This window comes from Scyliorhinus torazame, chromosome 3 (genome assembly GCF_047496885.1).
Source record: "Scyliorhinus torazame isolate Kashiwa2021f chromosome 3, sScyTor2.1, whole genome shotgun sequence".
Classification (NCBI taxonomy): Eukaryota; Metazoa; Chordata; class Chondrichthyes; order Carcharhiniformes; family Scyliorhinidae; genus Scyliorhinus; species Scyliorhinus torazame.
The window spans coordinates 280,920,042-280,938,573 of record NC_092709.1 but is presented as its reverse complement, the minus strand read 5'-3'; the positions used below and the strand labels follow the sequence as shown (position 1 = coordinate 280,938,573).

Below are 18,532 nucleotides of genomic sequence, written 5' to 3'. Positions count from 1 at the left end.
CCAAGGGGATTCACAGGCTAGACTCTCATCTTCAGTTCTGATGATAATTCAGGTGAGGAACCAGAGGACAACATAGCAGAAGAGCCATCTAAGCCCTCACACACACCCTCCACCAGTGCAGAAATAATAATAATAATCTTAATAATAATCTTTATTATTGTCACAAGACGTACATTAACATTGCAATGAAGTTACTGTGAAAATCCCCTAGTCACCACACTACGGCGCCTGTTCGGGTACGGGGAGGGAGAATTCAAAATGTCCAATTCACCTAACAAGCACGTCTTTCGGGCTAAGGTAAGGACATCAGAAGTGCCTGGTACTTGGAGGACTGCTGAAAACCTTGATTCTGCAGAATTTGAGTGACGTGATGAGTCTCCAGATTGCAACAGACGATGGCGTGTCAATGCCCTGTGGGCAACACTGGTAGGATGGCGGTCTTCATGGCTGTTTCTCCTCAAGGAGTCAGCAGATGCTCTCGGACACCCATAGGGAGGAGGACCAGCAGTTGGAACATCATCAGCTGTCTTATTTGAGGGGGATTCTATGAATCGTCCAACTCCAACTTTCTAAGAGGCTTCTGAAGCTTGTCCTATTGTCCAATTGCTCTGGAGTTCATTATTACTCTGGGGAATTTCCACATTGAGGACAAGTGGTTAAAACAAGGAGATCGATTAGTGACTCTTTGCAGGATTAGTCATGCATGAGTGGGCATTATTGCTTCATTTTCCTGATTCACTGCATTGTCATTTAAAGGCTGCTAACATGTCTCAGCTGTGCCTCTCTCCTCATTTGGGACCTTCAGTTGGGATCCCCTCTAATCGTCGCCACTCCCCCTCACCCAGTGCAGGCTGTTACCCTCTAATCCTCTGCAGAGCCCTTACCAACAGAACATCTCCTCATTTTAATTGAGTACTGCACCATTACTGCAGGTTGGAAGAACTCTCACTGTCAGACCAGCTTGCACCCTCCCTCTATGAGTGTGAAAAGCCCTTTCATTGTCATGTTCAGGTTTCACTCTCTCACAGACCTCTTAATCCTCCCCCTAAATTCCTTGATCCCAGTGTGTTTAGGGTGCATGTCCTTTTGTCAGCCCCTGAACATTTTAAAATGGATATACCTATGGCCCATTTGGACCTCACCCCTCCCACCTTGAAGCTACTTGCGCAGTTTGAAATATACTCCCACCACACCTCGGATTCTCATAAATTTATTTTGCCCATCAGAAGGCTGAAGATGCCCCTCCTGACTGAGCGTGCCAGTTACAGCCCATTATGATACTTTAGACCCCATGAACCAAGGCATATGATGCACTGAGAACACCCTGCTCAGAACACAGTAGGCATGATTGAGACTGGGCTGATGTGCTCTCCCTCTTCCTGGACTGGGGCAAGGACAATCTTTGCAAGCTCAACAATGTAAACTGAAGCGCTTCTTCACTCAGCGCTCCTCCAATCTGGTCCCGTGTGGTGTATGTCAGTCTGTAACATTCCCTCGCCCCATCATGGTACTGAGATGCTAACTCCCCTAACTTTACCCCCTCTGCCCCCTCGCCCCCCCCCCCCCCCCCAGTCATGTGACTTTAGCTACTTCTCCTGCCTAAGACCAATTGCCCCCCTACCCCCTTCTTCAGTACAACCCTAGTCCTGCAGAACATTAAAAGCCCTTGTCTTGCCACTGGTCTGGTAGGTAGAGATTTGTCTGTGAAAGCCCCCTGAAAATGATGTGGTAGTACCTGTGAAGCCTGTGCTAATGACCATGAGCATTGCACAATGCAAGCTAAAGTCACGACCGAAGAGCAGGTTGTCAGGTCCATGTCCCTTTTGTACCATTGTGAAAGAATTCATTCTTTTTTTTTAGGAAATATGTGCACATATTTAATGAGTTAAATTTGTAGCTTTTATTTAAAGAAAAACAAAATAATGAAATGCAATTATATTTATCACCGGGAAACTATTAATGGAAATTTAGCTGCACCCATAAAGTAATATTAATTGAACATTATGGTGGAATAAATGGATGTCGTGTACATACATTTATTTTCAAACTACTGAAGATGTAAACAATACTATTCCAACATATTTCCAATAATTGCAAGCACTCTAGTCTCAAATAAAATACATTAAGTTTCATATTTCATGAGACATATTCACTACATTCTACTTGCATTACCTTCAATTTACTTGGGTAAATGACCACTTGTACTATATTAACAGTACACTGCTTAATCGGCACTTGCAGCAGATGGTGACCTTGACATTGACCGAGAACGCAAGCGAGAACGAGATCTTGGCCTCTCCAATGATGCAGGTGATTTGGACAGTGAAGGCGAACGGCCCTTTTGTTGCCTCGCAGGGACACGAGATCCATTGCGAGAGCGGGATTTACTGCGGCTTCTGCTCTTTGACCTACTGTAGAATTTGCGTCTCCTGGAGCGAGACCGACTATGAGATCTGGAAAATGTACAGCTCCGTGAACATGATCTGCTGCGAGACCTATGTTTAGGTTGTTCAATCAGTCTGATCTTTCTTCCATTTATTTCTGCACCAGAGAGTTTATCAACAGCATTCTTCAAATCACTATACGAGGCAAACTCAACAACCTCTTCATTCATTTGTGCCTGTGCTCATCCGCAAAGGTAACTTCTCCAGCCTGTGTCGTGAAATCTTTCAGATCCTGCCAACTAACTCTCAAAGACAAATTCTCAACAATCAGTCGGTTCTTTGTACGAACTAGATGTCCATTTCTTCCCTCACTCCGTGGACGGCGAGTGCTAAAGCGACCTTCATATCGTCCTCCTCCACGGCCCCTTTTAGACCGTGCTCTGGCATGTTCAACTGTAACTCTCTCGCTACACAATTCTTTCCCATCCAATGGATACTTGTGGGGGGGACGACTTACCAGGGGTAAGCCATGGGGTACAGACCTCTGGCACAGAGTCTGTCCCTGTTGCTCAGAAGGGAAGGGGGGAGAGGAGCAGAGCATTAGTAATTGGGGACTCTATAGTCAGGGGCACAGATAGGAGATTTTGTGGGAGCGTGAGAGACTCACGTTTGGTATGTTGCCTCCCAGGTGCAAGGGTACGTGATGTCTCGGATCGTGTTTTCCGGGTCCTTAAGGGGGAGGGGGAGCAGCCCCAAGTCGTGGTCCACATTGGCACTAACGACATAGGTAGGAAAGGGGATAAGGATGTCAGGCAGGCTTTCAGGGAGCTAGGATGGAAGCTCAGAACTAGAACAAACAGAGTTGTTATCTCTGGGTTGTTGCCCGTGCCACGTGATAGTGAGATGAGGAATAGGGAGAGAGAGCAATTAAACACGTGGCTACAGGGATGGTGCAGGCGGGAGGGATTCAGATTTCTGGATAACTGGGGCGCTTTCTGGGGAAGGTGGGACCTCTACAGACAGGATGGTCTACATCTGAACCTGCGGGGCACAAATATCCTGGGGGGGAGATTTGTTAGTGCTCTTTGGGGGGGTTTAAACTAATGCAGCAGGGGCATGGGAACCTGGATTGTAGTTTTAGGGTAAGGGAGAATGAGAGTATAGAGGTCAGGAGCTCAGATTTGACGTCGCAGGAGGGGGCCAGTGTTCAGGTAGGTGGTTTGAAGTGTGTCTACTTCAATGCCAGGAGTATACGAAATAAGGTAGGGGAACTGGCAGCATGGGTTGGTACCTGGGACTTCGATGTTGTGGCCATTTCGGAGACGTGGATAGAGCAGGGACAGGAATGGATGTTGCAGGTTCCGGGGTTTAGGTGTTTTAGTAAGCTCAGGGAAGGAGGCAAAAGAGGGGGAGGTGTGGCGCTGCTAGTCAAGAGCAGTATTACGGTGGCGGAGAAGATGCTAGATGGGGACTCATCTTCCGAGGTAGTATGGGCTGAGGTTAGAAACAGGAAAGGAGAGGTCACCCTGTTGGGAGTTTTCTATAGGCCTCCAAATAGTTCTAGGGATGTAGAGGAAAGGATGGCGAAGATGATCCTGGATATGAGCGAAAGTAACAGGGTAGTTATTATGGGAGACTTTAACTTTCCAAATATTGACTGGAAAAGATATAGTTCGAGTACATTAGATGGGTCGTTTTTTGTTCAGTGTGTGCAGGAGGGTTTCCTGACACAGTTTGTTGACAGGCCAACAAGAGGTGAGGCCACATTGGATTTGGTTTTGGGTAATGAACCAGGCCAGGTGTTGGATTTGGAGGTAGGTGAGCACTTTGGGGACAGTGACCACAATTCGGTGACGTTTACGTTAAGGATGGAAAGGGATAAGTATACACCGCAGGGCAAGAGTTATAGCTGGGGGAAGGGAAATTATGATGCCATTAGACGTGACTTGGGGGGGATAAGGTGGAGAAGTAGGCTGCAAGTTTTGGACACACTGGATAAGTGGAGCTTGTTCAAGGATCAGCTATTGCGTGTTCTTGATAAGTATGTACCGGTCAGGCAGGGAGGAAGGTGCCAAGCGAGGGAACCGTGGTTTACCAAAGAAGTGGAATCTCTTGTTAAGAGGAAGAAGGAGGCCTATGTGAAGATGAGGTGTGAAGTTTCAGTTGGGGCGATGGATAGTTACAAGGTAGCGAGGAAGGATCTAAAGAGAGAGCTAAGACGAGCAAGGAGGGGACATGAGAAGTATTTGGCAGGAAGGATCAAGGAAAACCCAAAAGCTTTCTATAGGTATGTCAGGAATAAGCGAATGACTAGGGACAGAGTAGGACCAGTCAAGGACAGGGATGGGAAGTTGTGTGTAGAGTCTGAAGAGATAGGCGAGATACTAAATGAATATTTTTCGTCAGTATTCACTCAGGAAAAAGATAATGTTGTGGAGGAGAATGCTGAGCTCCAGGTAAATAGATTAGATGGCATTGAGGTAAGTAGGGAAGAGGTGTTGGCAATTCTGGACAGGCTGAAAATAGATAAGTCCCCGGGGCCTGATGGGATTTATCCTAGGATTCTCTGGGAGGCCAGGGAAGAGATTGCTGGACCATTGGCTTTGATTTTTATGTCATCATTGGATACAGGAATAGTGCCAGAGGACTGGAGGATAGCAAATGTGGTCCCTTTGTTCAAAAAGGGGAGCAGAGACAACCCCGGCAACTATAGACCGGTGAGCCTCACGTCTGTAGTGGGTAAAGTCTTGGAGGGGATTATAAGAGACAAGATTTATAATCATCTAGATAGGAATAATATGATCAGGGATAGTCAGCATGGCTTTGTGAAGGGTAGGTCATGCCTCACAAACCTTATCGAGTTCTTTGAGAAGGTGACTGAACAGGTAGACGAGGGTAGAGCAGTTGATGTGGTGTATATGGATTTCAGCAAAGCGTTTGATAAGGTTCCCCACGGTAGGCTATTGCAGAAAATACGGAGGCTGGGGATTGAGGGTGATTTAGAGATGTGGATCAGAAATTGGCTAGCTGAAAGAAGACAGAGGGTGGTGGTTGATGGGAAATGTTCAGAATGGAGTTCTGTCACAAGTGGAGTACCACAAGGATCTGTTCTGGGGCCGTTGCTGTTTGTCATTTTTATCAATGACCTAGAGGAAGGCGCAGAAGGGTGGGTGAGTAAATTTGCAGACGATACTAAAGTCGGTGGTGTTGTCGATAGTGAGGAAGGAAGTAGCAGGTTACAGAGGGATATAGATAAGCTGCAGTGCTGGGCTGAGAGGTGGCAAATGGAGTTTAATGTAGAGAAGTGTGAGGTGATTCACTTTGGAAGGAAAAACAGGAATGTGGAATATGTGGCTAATGGAAAAGTTCTTGAAAGTGTGGATGAGCAGAGGGATCTAGGTGTCCATGTACATAGATCCCTGAAAGTTGCCACCCAGGTTGATAGGGTGGTGAAGAAGGCCTATGGAGTGTTGGCCTTTATTGGTAGAGGGATTGAGTTCCGGAGTCAGGAGGTCATGTTGCAGCTGTACAGAACTCTGGTACGGCCGCATTTGGAGTATTGCGTACAGTTCTGGTCACCGCATTATAGGAAGGACGTGGAGGCTTTGGAACGGGTGCAGAGGAGATTTACCAGGATGTTGCCTGGAATGGAGGGAAAATCTTATGAGGAAAGGCTGATGGACTTGAGGTTGTTTTCGTTAGAGAGAAGAAGGTTAAGAGGAGACTTGATAGAGGCATACAAAATGATCAGAGGGTTAGATAGGGTGGACAGTGAGAGCCTTCTCCCGCGGATGGAAATGGCTAGCACGAGGGGACATAGCCTTAAACTGAGGGGTAATAGATATAGGACAGAGGTCAGGGGTAGGTTCTTTACGCAAAGAGTAGTGAGGCCATGGAATGCCCTACCTGCTACAGTAGTGAACTCGCCAACATTAAGGGCATTTAAAAGTTTATTGGATAAACATATGGATGATAATGGTATAGTGTAGGTTAGATGGCTTTTGTTTCGGTGCAACATCGTGGGCCGAAGGGCCTGTACTGCGCTGTATTGTTCTATGTTCTATGTTCTAATTCATAATCGGCATCATCTGCATCCCTGTGATCTTCAAATTCCACAAATCCAAATCCATTCTTCAAATCAATTTCCTTTATTCGCCCATATCCTTTAAAGAAGTTTTCCACATCCCTTTCTCTGGCATGAGGGCTCAGTCGACCAATGAACACACGAGAGCTCATTTTGCCCACTCCAACCCTCGGCCTCCACTGACGCAGGTGGAAAATCGAAAAAATTCATTCGAACGTGCCCGGATGATCCAGCATGGGTGGATGATTCCGGCCAGGAGTCCTTATAATATATTGAAATGACATAGCTGGCATGCTGTGGCAGGAAATGCGGCCCATCATTGACGGCTGGAGTGCACAATCGCAACCTGGTTTTATATTGACGTGAAACTGAATTTTGACCTTCTCGTGATGTTTTCCACTCCCATCATCATGACACCCGCCATGAACTGGGTTTGGAAAATCCCGGTCTATGAAACATTTCTGGGCATTACGTTGTGGTTCTTAAAATGGAGATTGCACTGACGCCTGCTAACTCATGTTAGGCTGCCTTTATCATGTTCATTAGGGACTTCCTATCCTCAGTTACTGTGAGAAGGATCCTCCTTGCATTGGCCTCTACATGCATTACCTCCACGGAGCATTTGAAAACTTAATGCACTTGTTGCTGATACAATGGTCAAAACCGCTGTTCAGGCAGCCACCATGCCGTGTCTGAAGATGTAAATGATAGCATCCTTTCAATCAGCTTCACTTTCTGACACGTTACATTGAAGTTCAATTTCCCCCTTTAGAGATGCAGTAATTCAGTGAAGGGCAATTTTCTAACCTCCAAGTTACCCCTGCATGGTACATGAATGCCCTGTTAGGAAGTAGCAGATTATAAATGGCATTCTTCACATTGGCAAATATTGGCGGGATTCTCCAATCCTGGGGCTAAGTGTTGACACCGTCGTAAATGCCGGTGTGTTTTAGGACGACGTCCTCTGGCCCCTAGGATCAGTGATCCAGCGCCGTAAAGGGGACCAGCATGGCACTGGAGAGCCTCACGCTGCTCCAGCTGCCGATATGGGTTTCAGCACGGGAGCCGCGGGTCCGCGCATGCGCGCCACGGCCGGCGCACGTTTGCGCATGCACGTGGGTTGCCATCTTCGCGCCAGCCCCGACGCAACATGGCGGAGACCTACAGGGGCCAGGCGCGGAGGAACATAGGCCCCCGCTGGGAGAAGCCTGCCCGCTGATCGGTTGGCCTCGATCGCGGGCCAGGCCATCATGGAGGTGCCCCCGGATTCGCATCCCCCGCCCCCCCACCAGGCCGCCCCCACGCAGCCAGAACACTGAGGTCCCGCCGGGTAGGACCACACGAGAACGACGCTAGCCTAACTCGGCCCATCGCGCGGGGAGAATCGCCGGGGCCCCCGACCGGCGGTGCGCTGGCGCCAATTGCGGCAATTCTCCGGTCGGCGGAGAACCGGCGTCGCGTGATTCGCGCCCTCCCCCGGCAATTCTCTGACCCGGTGCAGGGTGGGATTCTCCATTATTTGGACAATGTCCCCACGCCGGAGTCAAAACTGTGGAGTTTCATGCCAGAAAAACTGGCATGAAAGGGCCCCAAATTCCTAGCCCTGCAGGCAGGGGGCTAGCAGGGACCCGGCGTGGATCTAGCATCTTTTGTTGCAGATGCAGGCCCCCGCACGTCTGGGTCGGAGGCCACGCATGCGCATGGCAATGGCCTCCAGCGGCCGCACAGTGCTCCATGGCAGACTCGGACGGCGGAGCTGGACACAAAAAATAAACTCCCCGATCGGCTGCGGGGTCGACCCTCAACGCCCACACAAACATTTCCCGACTGCCTATAAGGCTCCCCCTGCCCTCCAATCGCCCTGCCCCCGACCAGGGCGTTCGAGGACTGAGTGCGCAGCCGCCACGCGAGTATCCCGATCGGCTGGACCATATTAGATCCACGCCGTCGGGACTTTGGCCCGTCGGGGGCGGAGTATAGCCGGGCGGGCCTCTGGCAATGCCCCCAGGTAGGTCCTCGGCAGCACGGCGTACTCGGGGCCCGCAGAATTGGGAAACCAGTGCTGGTCCCGATTCCTTGCAGGAAAATGGATTCTCCGTCCCCGCACCGGCCGCAATTTTGGTGTCAGGATGCCCATTATATGAGCCCATCGCAAACTCACAAATGGGGTGATGAATTAGACTAATTTCTTTGCACTGATAAATGTGTGATCTGACCATGCGCAAGATATTAGCCTATTTTTTCCCAGAGATATCTGGGAAATGTGGTATGACACTGGATAAAGGTGAGCACGTTTTTCTCTCTAAGTATCTTTGATTATCTTGTCCTAATTATTTGGAATTTGCATGATTCCTGTGATAAATATCTCTGTCACACCAAGCCATAATAAATTTATAAATCTATAGATTCTCTTGTATGAATACATATATATTAAGTGTGTCTTCAGCGAAACAATGACGATGTAATGGGTGGGATTTACTGGTTGTTCACGCCAGTGGGAAATTCCAGTCCCAGTCCAGCGCACACGTTTCCCGGCGATGAGGGAAATATCATTGACAACGGCACGACTGATAGATCCCGCTGGCGGGTCGCCTCTACTGCCGAAAAACACATGGGACTGGCTTCTCTGAATTTAAGGCTATGTCCGGAGCATCGGCGCAAATCAGTCGGGCATTGCGCCGCCCCAAAGGTGCGGAATGCTCCGCATCTTGGGGGGCCGAGCCCCAACCTTAAGGGGCTCGGCCAGCTCGGGACGAATTTCCGCCCCGCCAGCTGGCGGAAAAGGCCTTTGGTGCCCCGCCAACGGGCACGGAAATGACATCTCCGGGCTGAGCATGCGCAGGAGCGTTAGCGGCCGCTGACGGCATTCCCGCGCATGCGTAGTGGAGGGAGGCTCTTCCGCCTCCGCCATGGTGGAGACCGTGGCGAAGGCGGAAGGAAAAGAGTGCCCCAACGGCACAGGCCCGCCCGCGGATCGGTGGGCCCCGATCGCGGGCCAGGCCACCGTGGGGGCACCCCCGGGGCCAGATCGCCCTGCGCACCCCCCAGGACCCCGGAGCCCGCCCGTGCCGCCTTGTCCCGCCGGTAAGGTAGGTGGTTTAATCTACGCCGACGGGACAGGCATTTTAGCAGCGGGACTTCGGCCCATCCGGGCTGGAGAATCGCGGGGGGGGGGGGTCCGCCAACCGGCGGCGATTCCTGCCCCCGCCGAATATCCGGTGCCGGAGAATTCAGCAACTGGCGGGGGCGGGATTCACGCCAGCCCCCGGTGATTCTCCGACCCGGCGGGGGGTCGGAGAATCTCGCCCCATGTGTCTTGTCTTCCGACCAGAAAGTCGGCGGCACCGCCACACCACAGTTCCGCCCGGTGGGGGGCTACCAGCTGCGCCACGTAACAACCCCGGCTTTACCTACAGATACGGATGGAGAATTGCCGGGTCCGTGGCCGTGTGTGCGCACGGCTACGACCTGCGGCAGCCGCGCCGTACAACATGACGGAGGCTGTGCGCGGATGTGGCCTGCCAGATAGTACCCCCTTGTAAACCCCCTCACCCCCCCTGGACCACCCCCTACCAGTCCACCGAACCCCCGCCGGCCAACGGACTGGCTCCTCCCCGACTGTGGCGGCGCTGGACACAGTCTTCAGCCGCCACGTGAGGTCCCGGAACACTGTGAGCACGCACGCCCCCGCCATCAGAAAGTCGGCCCATTGGGGAGAGCATCGGGGGAGGGCCTCAGGTGACGTCCTGAGGCCGTCCCAATGGCATGGGGCGTACTCAGTGACAATGCAGTGTTTGAGTGGGCAGAGCATCCGAAAGACGGCGCCGCCCCGATGTCGGCGTATAAACAGATTCTCCGACCAACCGGCGGTGGCAATCGGATAATCCCGCCATGGTGGGGTGGTCAGTAAATCCCACCCTGGATGTGTTCAGTTTATGATGGACTTTCAATATATCCAGAGAAAATTAGCAATAGACGGTCCTATTAAATTCAAGGCGAGGCACTTGCAAGAAACCTTATTGTTCGAGGGGTAGGGCCTAATCTTTGAGATGAAAAAGGCCACAGTAGAGTCATCAATTACATTTGTCAGGTCTGTGTAACGTATCAGCATTATTTGCACAAAGTGGCAGTGTTTTATGGTATGTATCAATGCACCATTAAATTGCTCATTAATAACCAGCAATGGAAAGCTCTGCAAAATGGCATTTCCATTGTGGCTGATGGCCTTTTAAATGTCATCCAAACAATTCACCGAACAGTGCTTTTGTGCTGCTGAATTGTTCAAGAAGCAATGAAGGCAAATAAACGTATTTGTACTGTTTGACTGGAGATAGAAGAATTGCAAGAGTTTTGGAGTTATTATAAATCAGGATAATTGTTTCTCAAGACCTTTGTCAATTGTTTCGGAAGGTATATACAAACCATTGGTGCCTGCATCTTCATTTTGTCAGTTAGAAGAGAATTCTAGTTACAGAAATATGATGGAAAAAACAGCTCCTCGAGCTTTTGTAAGCAACAGCCTTGCCTTTTTTATTCATTTATCGGATGGGTGTCATTGGCTCAGCCAGTATTTATTGCCTGTCCCTAATTGCACTTGGGAAGGTGGTGGTGAACCACTTCTCGAACTGCAGCAGTCCTTGTGGCTTTGGCACAGCCACGGTGCTGTTAGAGAGGGAATTCAAGAATTTTGATCCAACGATTGGGTGGTGGATGAGATACCAATAAAGATGGTGCCGAGATCCTTAAGTTTGATTGTAGCTGTACAGATCCCAGCAAGTGGGGATTATTCCATCACTTTCCTGACTTGTGCCTGTTATAACTCACAAGTATCTTATGAGTGGGAAAAATTAACTTCCCCATCTTTCCTTGTCCTTGATACTATCAATAATAGCCCTTAAAGTTCATAAACCACAAAAGTATTTTCAACTATAAGTGATAAAAGTTGGAAAGACTTAACGACCTTACCCTCTACTTACTAATCAGGGGCGAAATTCTCCGTTATCGGTGCGATGTCCGCCGACCAGCGGCAAAAACGGCACAAATCCCACCTGCATCACGCCACCCCCAAACGTCGCTACGTCTCCGGCCCAGAATGGGCTAGCAGCGACGTGACGCTATCCGCGCTGGCTCACGTGGTTCACGCCTTGCGGCGTCATGCACGCCGCACGGTGTGATGGCTCAAAAGACGCGCTGCTCCCCCCACCCGTCCAGAGACCCGACTGGATGGCCGCCCTCCGCTCAGCCCCGAGGTTCCAGTCCCGCGACATTGAGGCGCTCCTGGACGCAGTGGAGCAGAGGAGGGAGGCCCTTTTTCCCGGACACGGTCGCAGAGTCGCCACACGCCACAGCCGGCGTCTGTGGAGGGAAGTGGCAGAGGCCGTCAGCGCTGTGGCCCTGACACCACGGACAGGCACCCAGTGCCACAAGAAGGTGAACGACCTCGTCAGGGCAGCCAGGGTGAGCCCCCCCCCCGCCCGATATATCCATATCCCCCATATCCTCTCTCCCCATATTCCCCATATCCCCCCTCCCGCATATCCCCCTCCCCCATATCCCCCTCCCCCATATCCCCCTCCCCATATCCCCCTCCCCCATATCCCCCCTCCCCCATATCCCCCTCCCTATATCCCCCCTCCCCCATATCCCCCCTCCCCCATATCCCCCATATCCCCCTCCCCATATCCCCCCTCCCCCATATCCCCCCTCATCCATATCCCCCCTCCCCCATATACCCCTCCCCCATATCCCCCCTCCCCATATCCCCCTCCCCCATATCCCCCATATCCCCCATCTCCCCCTCCCCCATAACCCCCTCCCCATATCCCCCTCCCCATATCCCCCTCCCTATATCCCCCCTCCCCCATATCCCCCCTCCCCCATATCCCCCTCCCCATATCCCCCCTCCCCCATATCCCCCCTCATCCATATCCCCCCTCCCCCATATACCCCTCCCCCATATCCCCCCTCCCCATATCCCCCTCCCCCATATCCCCCATATCCCCCATCTTCCCCCTCCCCCATAACCCCCTCCCCATATCCCCCTCCCCATATCCCCCTCCCCATATCCCCCTCCCCCATATCCCCCAGATCCCACCTCCCCATATCCCCCCTCCCACATATCCCCCATATCCCCCCTTCCCCCATATCCCCTCCTGCCCATATCCCCCCTCCCCCATATTCCCCCCACCCATATCCCCCCTCCCCATATCCCCCCTCCCCCATATCCGCCTTCCCCCATTTCCCCAAGTGAATCCAGCCCTAACCTTAACCTCTGCAATACACGCGCAACCGATGGCGTGCATTCATATACCTGCCTAACAGTGTTGCCTTTTACCCCTGCCACCACCCCCCACAGGAGAAGCGCGCACACAACACCAGGGAGCATGTGAGGACTGGAGGAGGCCCAGCTGATGAGAGGCCACTGACCGAACATGAGGGAAGGGCCCTGGAACTGGCTGGCGGACCTGAGGACCGGGAGGTTGCTGATGCAGAGGTCAGGGGCCCACCAGCAAGTGAGCCACCGACAGCCCGTCCCCATATCCCCCCTCCCCCATATTCCTCCCTCCCCCATATCACCTGATCACTGCCTGCGTGTCTAACCATGCATGCTTCATTGTGTATCGCAGGAGCAAACGTCGAGGCACCCATCCCCGCAGATGCAGACCGCCCGCATGATGCCCCTCGGAGACCACGGGAGACGGGGAGACCCGGACCCTCTGGCATGCGACGCCTGCACGATGCCCCTCGGAGACCACTGGAGACGAGAGACCCGGACCCTCTGGCAAGCGACGCCCGCACGATGCCCCTCGGAGACCACTGGAGACAGAGAGACCTGGAGCAACAGGGAGACGGCGCCCCCGTCTCATGCGGGTGTGGCGACGCAGGCGTGTGCCACCCAGCGACGAGAGGGGCAGCCACAGGCCGCCGTCACAGCCGAGCCACAAAACCACAACCCAGGACACCTCTACCCAGGACACCCCTACCCAGGAAACTGAAATACAGGACAGTGACACAGATTAGATGGGCGGAGACGAACCGCTACCCCAAAGTGCCATGGACGATGCGCACGACACAACGCCACTGCTGTCACCAACACCCTCCACCATCGCAGAGATGCTCACCTCGGTTGGGCACTTTAGTGATGAGGCGCCTGGTACACTCACTGGTGCGCACAACACAGCCGTCCCGGTACAGCAGGTGGAGGTAGGAGCAGCAGAGAGGCCGGGCGGTCGGAGGGCAGCCCGGCGCAAGCGAACATCTGCCACCCAGATGGATTCCGGGTTCCTGGAGTTACCACACCCACCCATAGATCCGATGCAACCACCGAACCTGAGACGAGCGAAGAGGGTGACGGCCAGCTTGCGGCGGCTGCAGTCGCACCCGTGTCCAGGAGCTGGCAGTGGTGCCGGTCATGCGTGCCACCCAGGACGACACCGCACGGGTGGCGTCTGCGGTGGAGGCAATGGGTGCGACGGTGTCTGACATGGGGAGTGGTTTGCGAGGCCTGGGGCTTTCCGTGCAGGCGGCATCTGTGGCCCAGGACATGGCTGCCCTCTCACAGGAGGCCATGAGTCAGCGCCAGCGGCAGATGGCAGAGGGGCTCAACTCCGTGGCACAGTCTCTGCAGGCCATGGCCCAGTCTCAGCAGGCCATCGCTGAGGGTATCGGTGCCATTGCCCATGTGCAAGCCGGCGTCGCACAGTCACAGACAGGGATTGCCAACTCCCTGAGCTCCATGGCTGCAAACCTGCAGACCCTTGTCAATACCAGCACGGGCCTCCAGGACTGGCAGCGCCAGATGTCGGGGGGGCGTCGGATGGCCAGTCCGTTCGCATCCCCCACCCATGTAGAGGCCTGGGGGCCATCGGGCACCCCGAGGGAGGAGGAGGTGCTGGGTCCTGTTCCAGGTCCCATTGTAGGGGAGGTCCCAGAACACCTCAACACCTCGGGCTCCACCCCTTCCGTCCCAGGTGCATCGGGTGGGCAACGGGCAGGACAGGCTGGCAGCTCACCATCCCAGTCGCCTGGGCCGCAGCCTGGCACATCTAGGCCAGGATGCCCCAGGAAACAGCTGCCAAAGGGATCCCGTGTCAGAGGGCAGGAATCACAGGAGTCCACCTCCAGTTCTGCTGTACCGTCTGGGGAACTACCTAGGCGTAGTCAAAGGGCCTGTAAGGCCAAACAATTAGACACTGAGTAAGTTGGCACGGGTGCAGGGCACAGATGAGTTTTAGGGGCTAGGGCACATGCATGAACTACTTTCATTATTAAAGTCAATGGTACACCTACAGAAGCTGCCTTTGTGTTCTGTCCAAAGCGTGCGGGGGTGTCATGTACGTTGAGCGCAAGTGTGTGTGTGAGGCGTGGTCATACCTCAGCCCCAGGTGAGTCTGCCCCCTTCCCCCTGGGCCGCCATCAACACCCCCCTGGGCAGAGGACGGGACCGTGCGCTGCAGTGTCACAGCCGCATGCAGGGATGGTCCGGTGGATGGTGGTACTGTGGCCATGGGTCAGACATAGTCCAACGATGTGGAGCCAGGAGCTCATCGCAGGGCGGGTTGTCATCGTCCTCCATGGCCTGCAATAGACACGCGTCCACCAGCAACTGTGTGAGCCCGGCCGTTGTGCCGCAATGGGGGTTGGTGTGCATGCGGGTGGGGTGGGTGGGGTTGGGGAGGGGGGTGAGGGTGCTGGGTGTGTGGATGGATGGGGGTGTGGGTGGTCGGGTGTTGCCATGGTGTGCGGTTTGTGGCCATTCTACCCGATTCCCACGCCCATCTAGTCAGTGAGCCCGTCCCGTGCCCGCTGGCCCAGCCGGTAACGGTGGACAGCCACCCGCCCGTGTCTAGCCCGTCTGCCCTGACCATTGCCCCCATCCCCCTCATCTGGGGAGGACTGCGCCTCTTCCTGCTGCTCCTCCACTCTGCCGTCCTCTGCCTGCGGCACATCGCCCCTCTGCTGGGCTATATTGTGCAGGACGCAGCACACCACAATGATGCGGCCGACCCTATCTGACCGATACTGGAGGGCGCCCCCAGAGAGGTCCAGGCACCTGAAACGCATCTTCAGCACGCCAAAGCACCTCTCTATCACTCCCCTTGTCGCTACATGGGCATCATTGTAGCGGTTCTCCGCCTCATTGCGTGGCCTCCGTATAGGCGTCATCAGCCACGATCGCAATGGGTAGCCCCTGTCACCCAGCAACCAGCCCCTCAGCCGGGATGGCGTCCCTTGTACATGCCGGGGATGTATGACCGCGACAACACGTATGAGTCGTGTACACTGCCTGGGTAACGGGCGCAGACGTGCAGGATCATCATGCGGTGGTCGCAGATCACCTGTATGTTCATCGAATAGGTCTCCTTCCTATTAGTGAACACGGCCCTGTTCTCTGCAGATGGCCGCACGGCGACGTGCATCCCATCAATCGCGCCCTGGACCATGGGGAACCCGACCACGGCAGAGAGGCCCATGGCCCGAGCATCTTGGCTGGCCCAGTCCACAGGGAAGCGGATGTAGCAGTCCGCAATGGCATATAGGGCGTCTGCCACTGCCCGGATGCACCGGTGCACCGATGTCTGCGAGATGCCAGACAGGTCCCCACTCGGAATGACCCCATTGCATAAAAGTTCAGGGCCACCGTAACCTTGACGGACACGGGGAGAGGGTGTCCCCCGCCAGTGCCACGCGGTGACAGGTGTGCCAGCAGGTGGCAGATGTGTGCCACGGTTTCCCGCCTCATCCGGAGTCTCCTCCTGCATTCCCGGTCCGTGAGGTCCTGGTATGACAGCCGGGGCCGGTACACATGGGGGCGTCCTCGGGTGCCTCCGTTGCCGTGGGGCCCCGTCCCCATCCCCCTCCCCGGGACGGACCCCCCCCCAGTCCCCCTCCCTGGCATGGACCCCCCCCCCCTGTCCCCCTCCCTGGCAGTCATCCTCCCATCCCCGGCACTCACCCCCCCTCCCGGCACTCCCCCGGAGCCCAGCCCACTCTAACCAGCCCCCCCCCCCCCCCCCCCCCGCCGCACACACACACACACAACCCTACACACACCTCTCCCCCACACATACAGACTGCGGCCACGCCATCGCCTTTCCAGCGGCCAACCCCCCAGGCCGTCACCCACCTCCACGCTGGTCGGCGTCATCCATGAGCACTGGTTGACGCCAATTTATAGGTGGTTTGATTTACACCGACGTGACCCGTGATCACATCGGCGGGACTTCGGACAATCCGGACGGGAGAATATCGGCAGCCCCGAAATCCATTGCCTTGTGCCCACCCGTGCCATTCTCCGAGGTGTGCGGTGCGATTGACGCCCCGCCGACTTTTCTCCCTTCGGAGAATTCGGCGGGCGGCGGGGGCGGGATTCACGACGGCTCACGGCGATTCTCCGACCCGGTGGGGGGGGTCGGAGAATCTCGCCCCAGAATTCCCACTCTGGCTGTGCCTCACTCCGGATATGGGGCGGAATTCTCTGAAAATGGAGCTATGTCCACACGCCCGCGAGAAAACGGGTGCGAATCACTCTAGATTTTCATGGAGAAAGTCCAGAGTGATTCTCTGTTTTGAAGGGGGCTTGCAGGGCCCCGGAGTGCTCCATGCAGCTCCGGCTGCCTATACGGGACCTGCACTTCCGGCCGCGGGTCCGCGCATGCACACAGTGGCTGCCTGCGGCGGCGGCCCTGCCCAACATGGTGGACCCACACAGCAAGCCGGTCCCCACAATATAGCCCCCCACCCCCCTAGATCGAGCGCACTCGCCAATCGATGGCACCCGATAACGGTTCCCCCCCCCCCCAACTAGGGCGGCCGCGGACTGAGTCTGCAGTTGCACTCCGAGCTCCCGCCGGGTGGAACCATGAGTGAACCACGCCGGTGGGAAGTCGGCCAGCTGCCGGCTGACAATCGCCGCGGGGCCTCTCTCAATGGCCCCCCGACCGGCGCCGCGTAGACCGCGTTAACAAGACTGGCGGTGATTCTCTGGTCCGCGGAGAATCACTGGAAGGCGTTGGACCCGATTGCAGATCTGACGCCCTAGTCCCGCCCTCGCCCCGAGCTCGATTTCGGCGCGGAGGCTCGGAGAATCCATCAAGATAGATCATCCACTTGGCACTTCTGACAGAATGACTAATGTTTCAACCTTGACTTTTGCACTGACTTTCTGGGCTCCCTCATCATAAGTTTATAAAATATATAAGATATAGGAGCAGAATTAGTTAATTTGGACCACGAGTTTGCTCCACCATTCGATCATGGCTGATCTCACCCTGGTCTTACCTCCACCATCCTGTCCATTCTCCATAACATGTCAACCCATTACCAATGAAAAATCTGTCTAACTCCTCCTTAATAAGGCCAGCTTCAGAGGGAGGCAGCGATGAGGGAGATAGTCCAGGTGCAGCACAGATCAGGGAAATTGGTGGTGGCTCTGGAGCAGATCAATAACGTTTTTGAGGAGTTTTACGAGAAGCTATATAGGTCGGAGCCACCGGGGGAGGAACGAGGGATGAGGGGGCTCCTAGACGGGTTGATGTACCCGAGGTTGGGAGGGCAGGATTGGGCCAGGCTGGAGGGCCCGGTTGGGGAACAGGAGGTAAAGGTGGCAATTGGGAAGATGCATCAGGGAAGGTGGCAGAGTCGGATGGGTTCCCAGTGGAGTATTAGAAGAAGTTCAAAGGCACGTTGGCTATGCTGATGGTGGGGATGTTTGAGGAGGCGATAGGGGGGGGGGGCGCATGACCACAAACATTGGGACAAGCTTCGCTCTCCTTGTTGTTAAAGAAAGACAAGGACCCAATGGAATGTGGGTCATAGAGGCCCATATCTTTGCTGAATGTGAATCCAAGATTCTGGCAAAGGTGCTGGCGGCTAGGCTGGAGGGGTGCCTCCCAAAGTGATTGGGGAAGACTAGACAGGGTTTGTGAAAGGAAGATAGCTATTCTCGAATGTCAGAAGGTTATTAAATGTGATCATGACACCGGCCGAGGGAAAGGAGACGGAGATGGTGGTGGCGCTGGATGCGGAAAAGGCGTTCGATAGGGTAGAGTGGAGCACTTGATGG

General features: G+C 54.4%; 1 protein-coding gene across 1 annotated transcript; it reads right to left on the bottom strand.

Moving 5' to 3' along the window:
- Positions 1-2,185: 2,185 nt before the first annotated feature.
- Positions 2,186-6,654, bottom strand: LOC140409606 (serine/arginine-rich splicing factor 5-like). The gene is given in 3 exon segments (XM_072497962.1): positions 2,186-2,619; positions 2,622-2,875; positions 6,457-6,654. Coding segments are annotated over 3 exon segments (813 nt in total). The 5' UTR covers positions 6,621-6,654; the 3' UTR covers positions 2,186-2,224.
- Between the last annotated feature and the right edge of the window lie 11,878 nt (positions 6,655-18,532).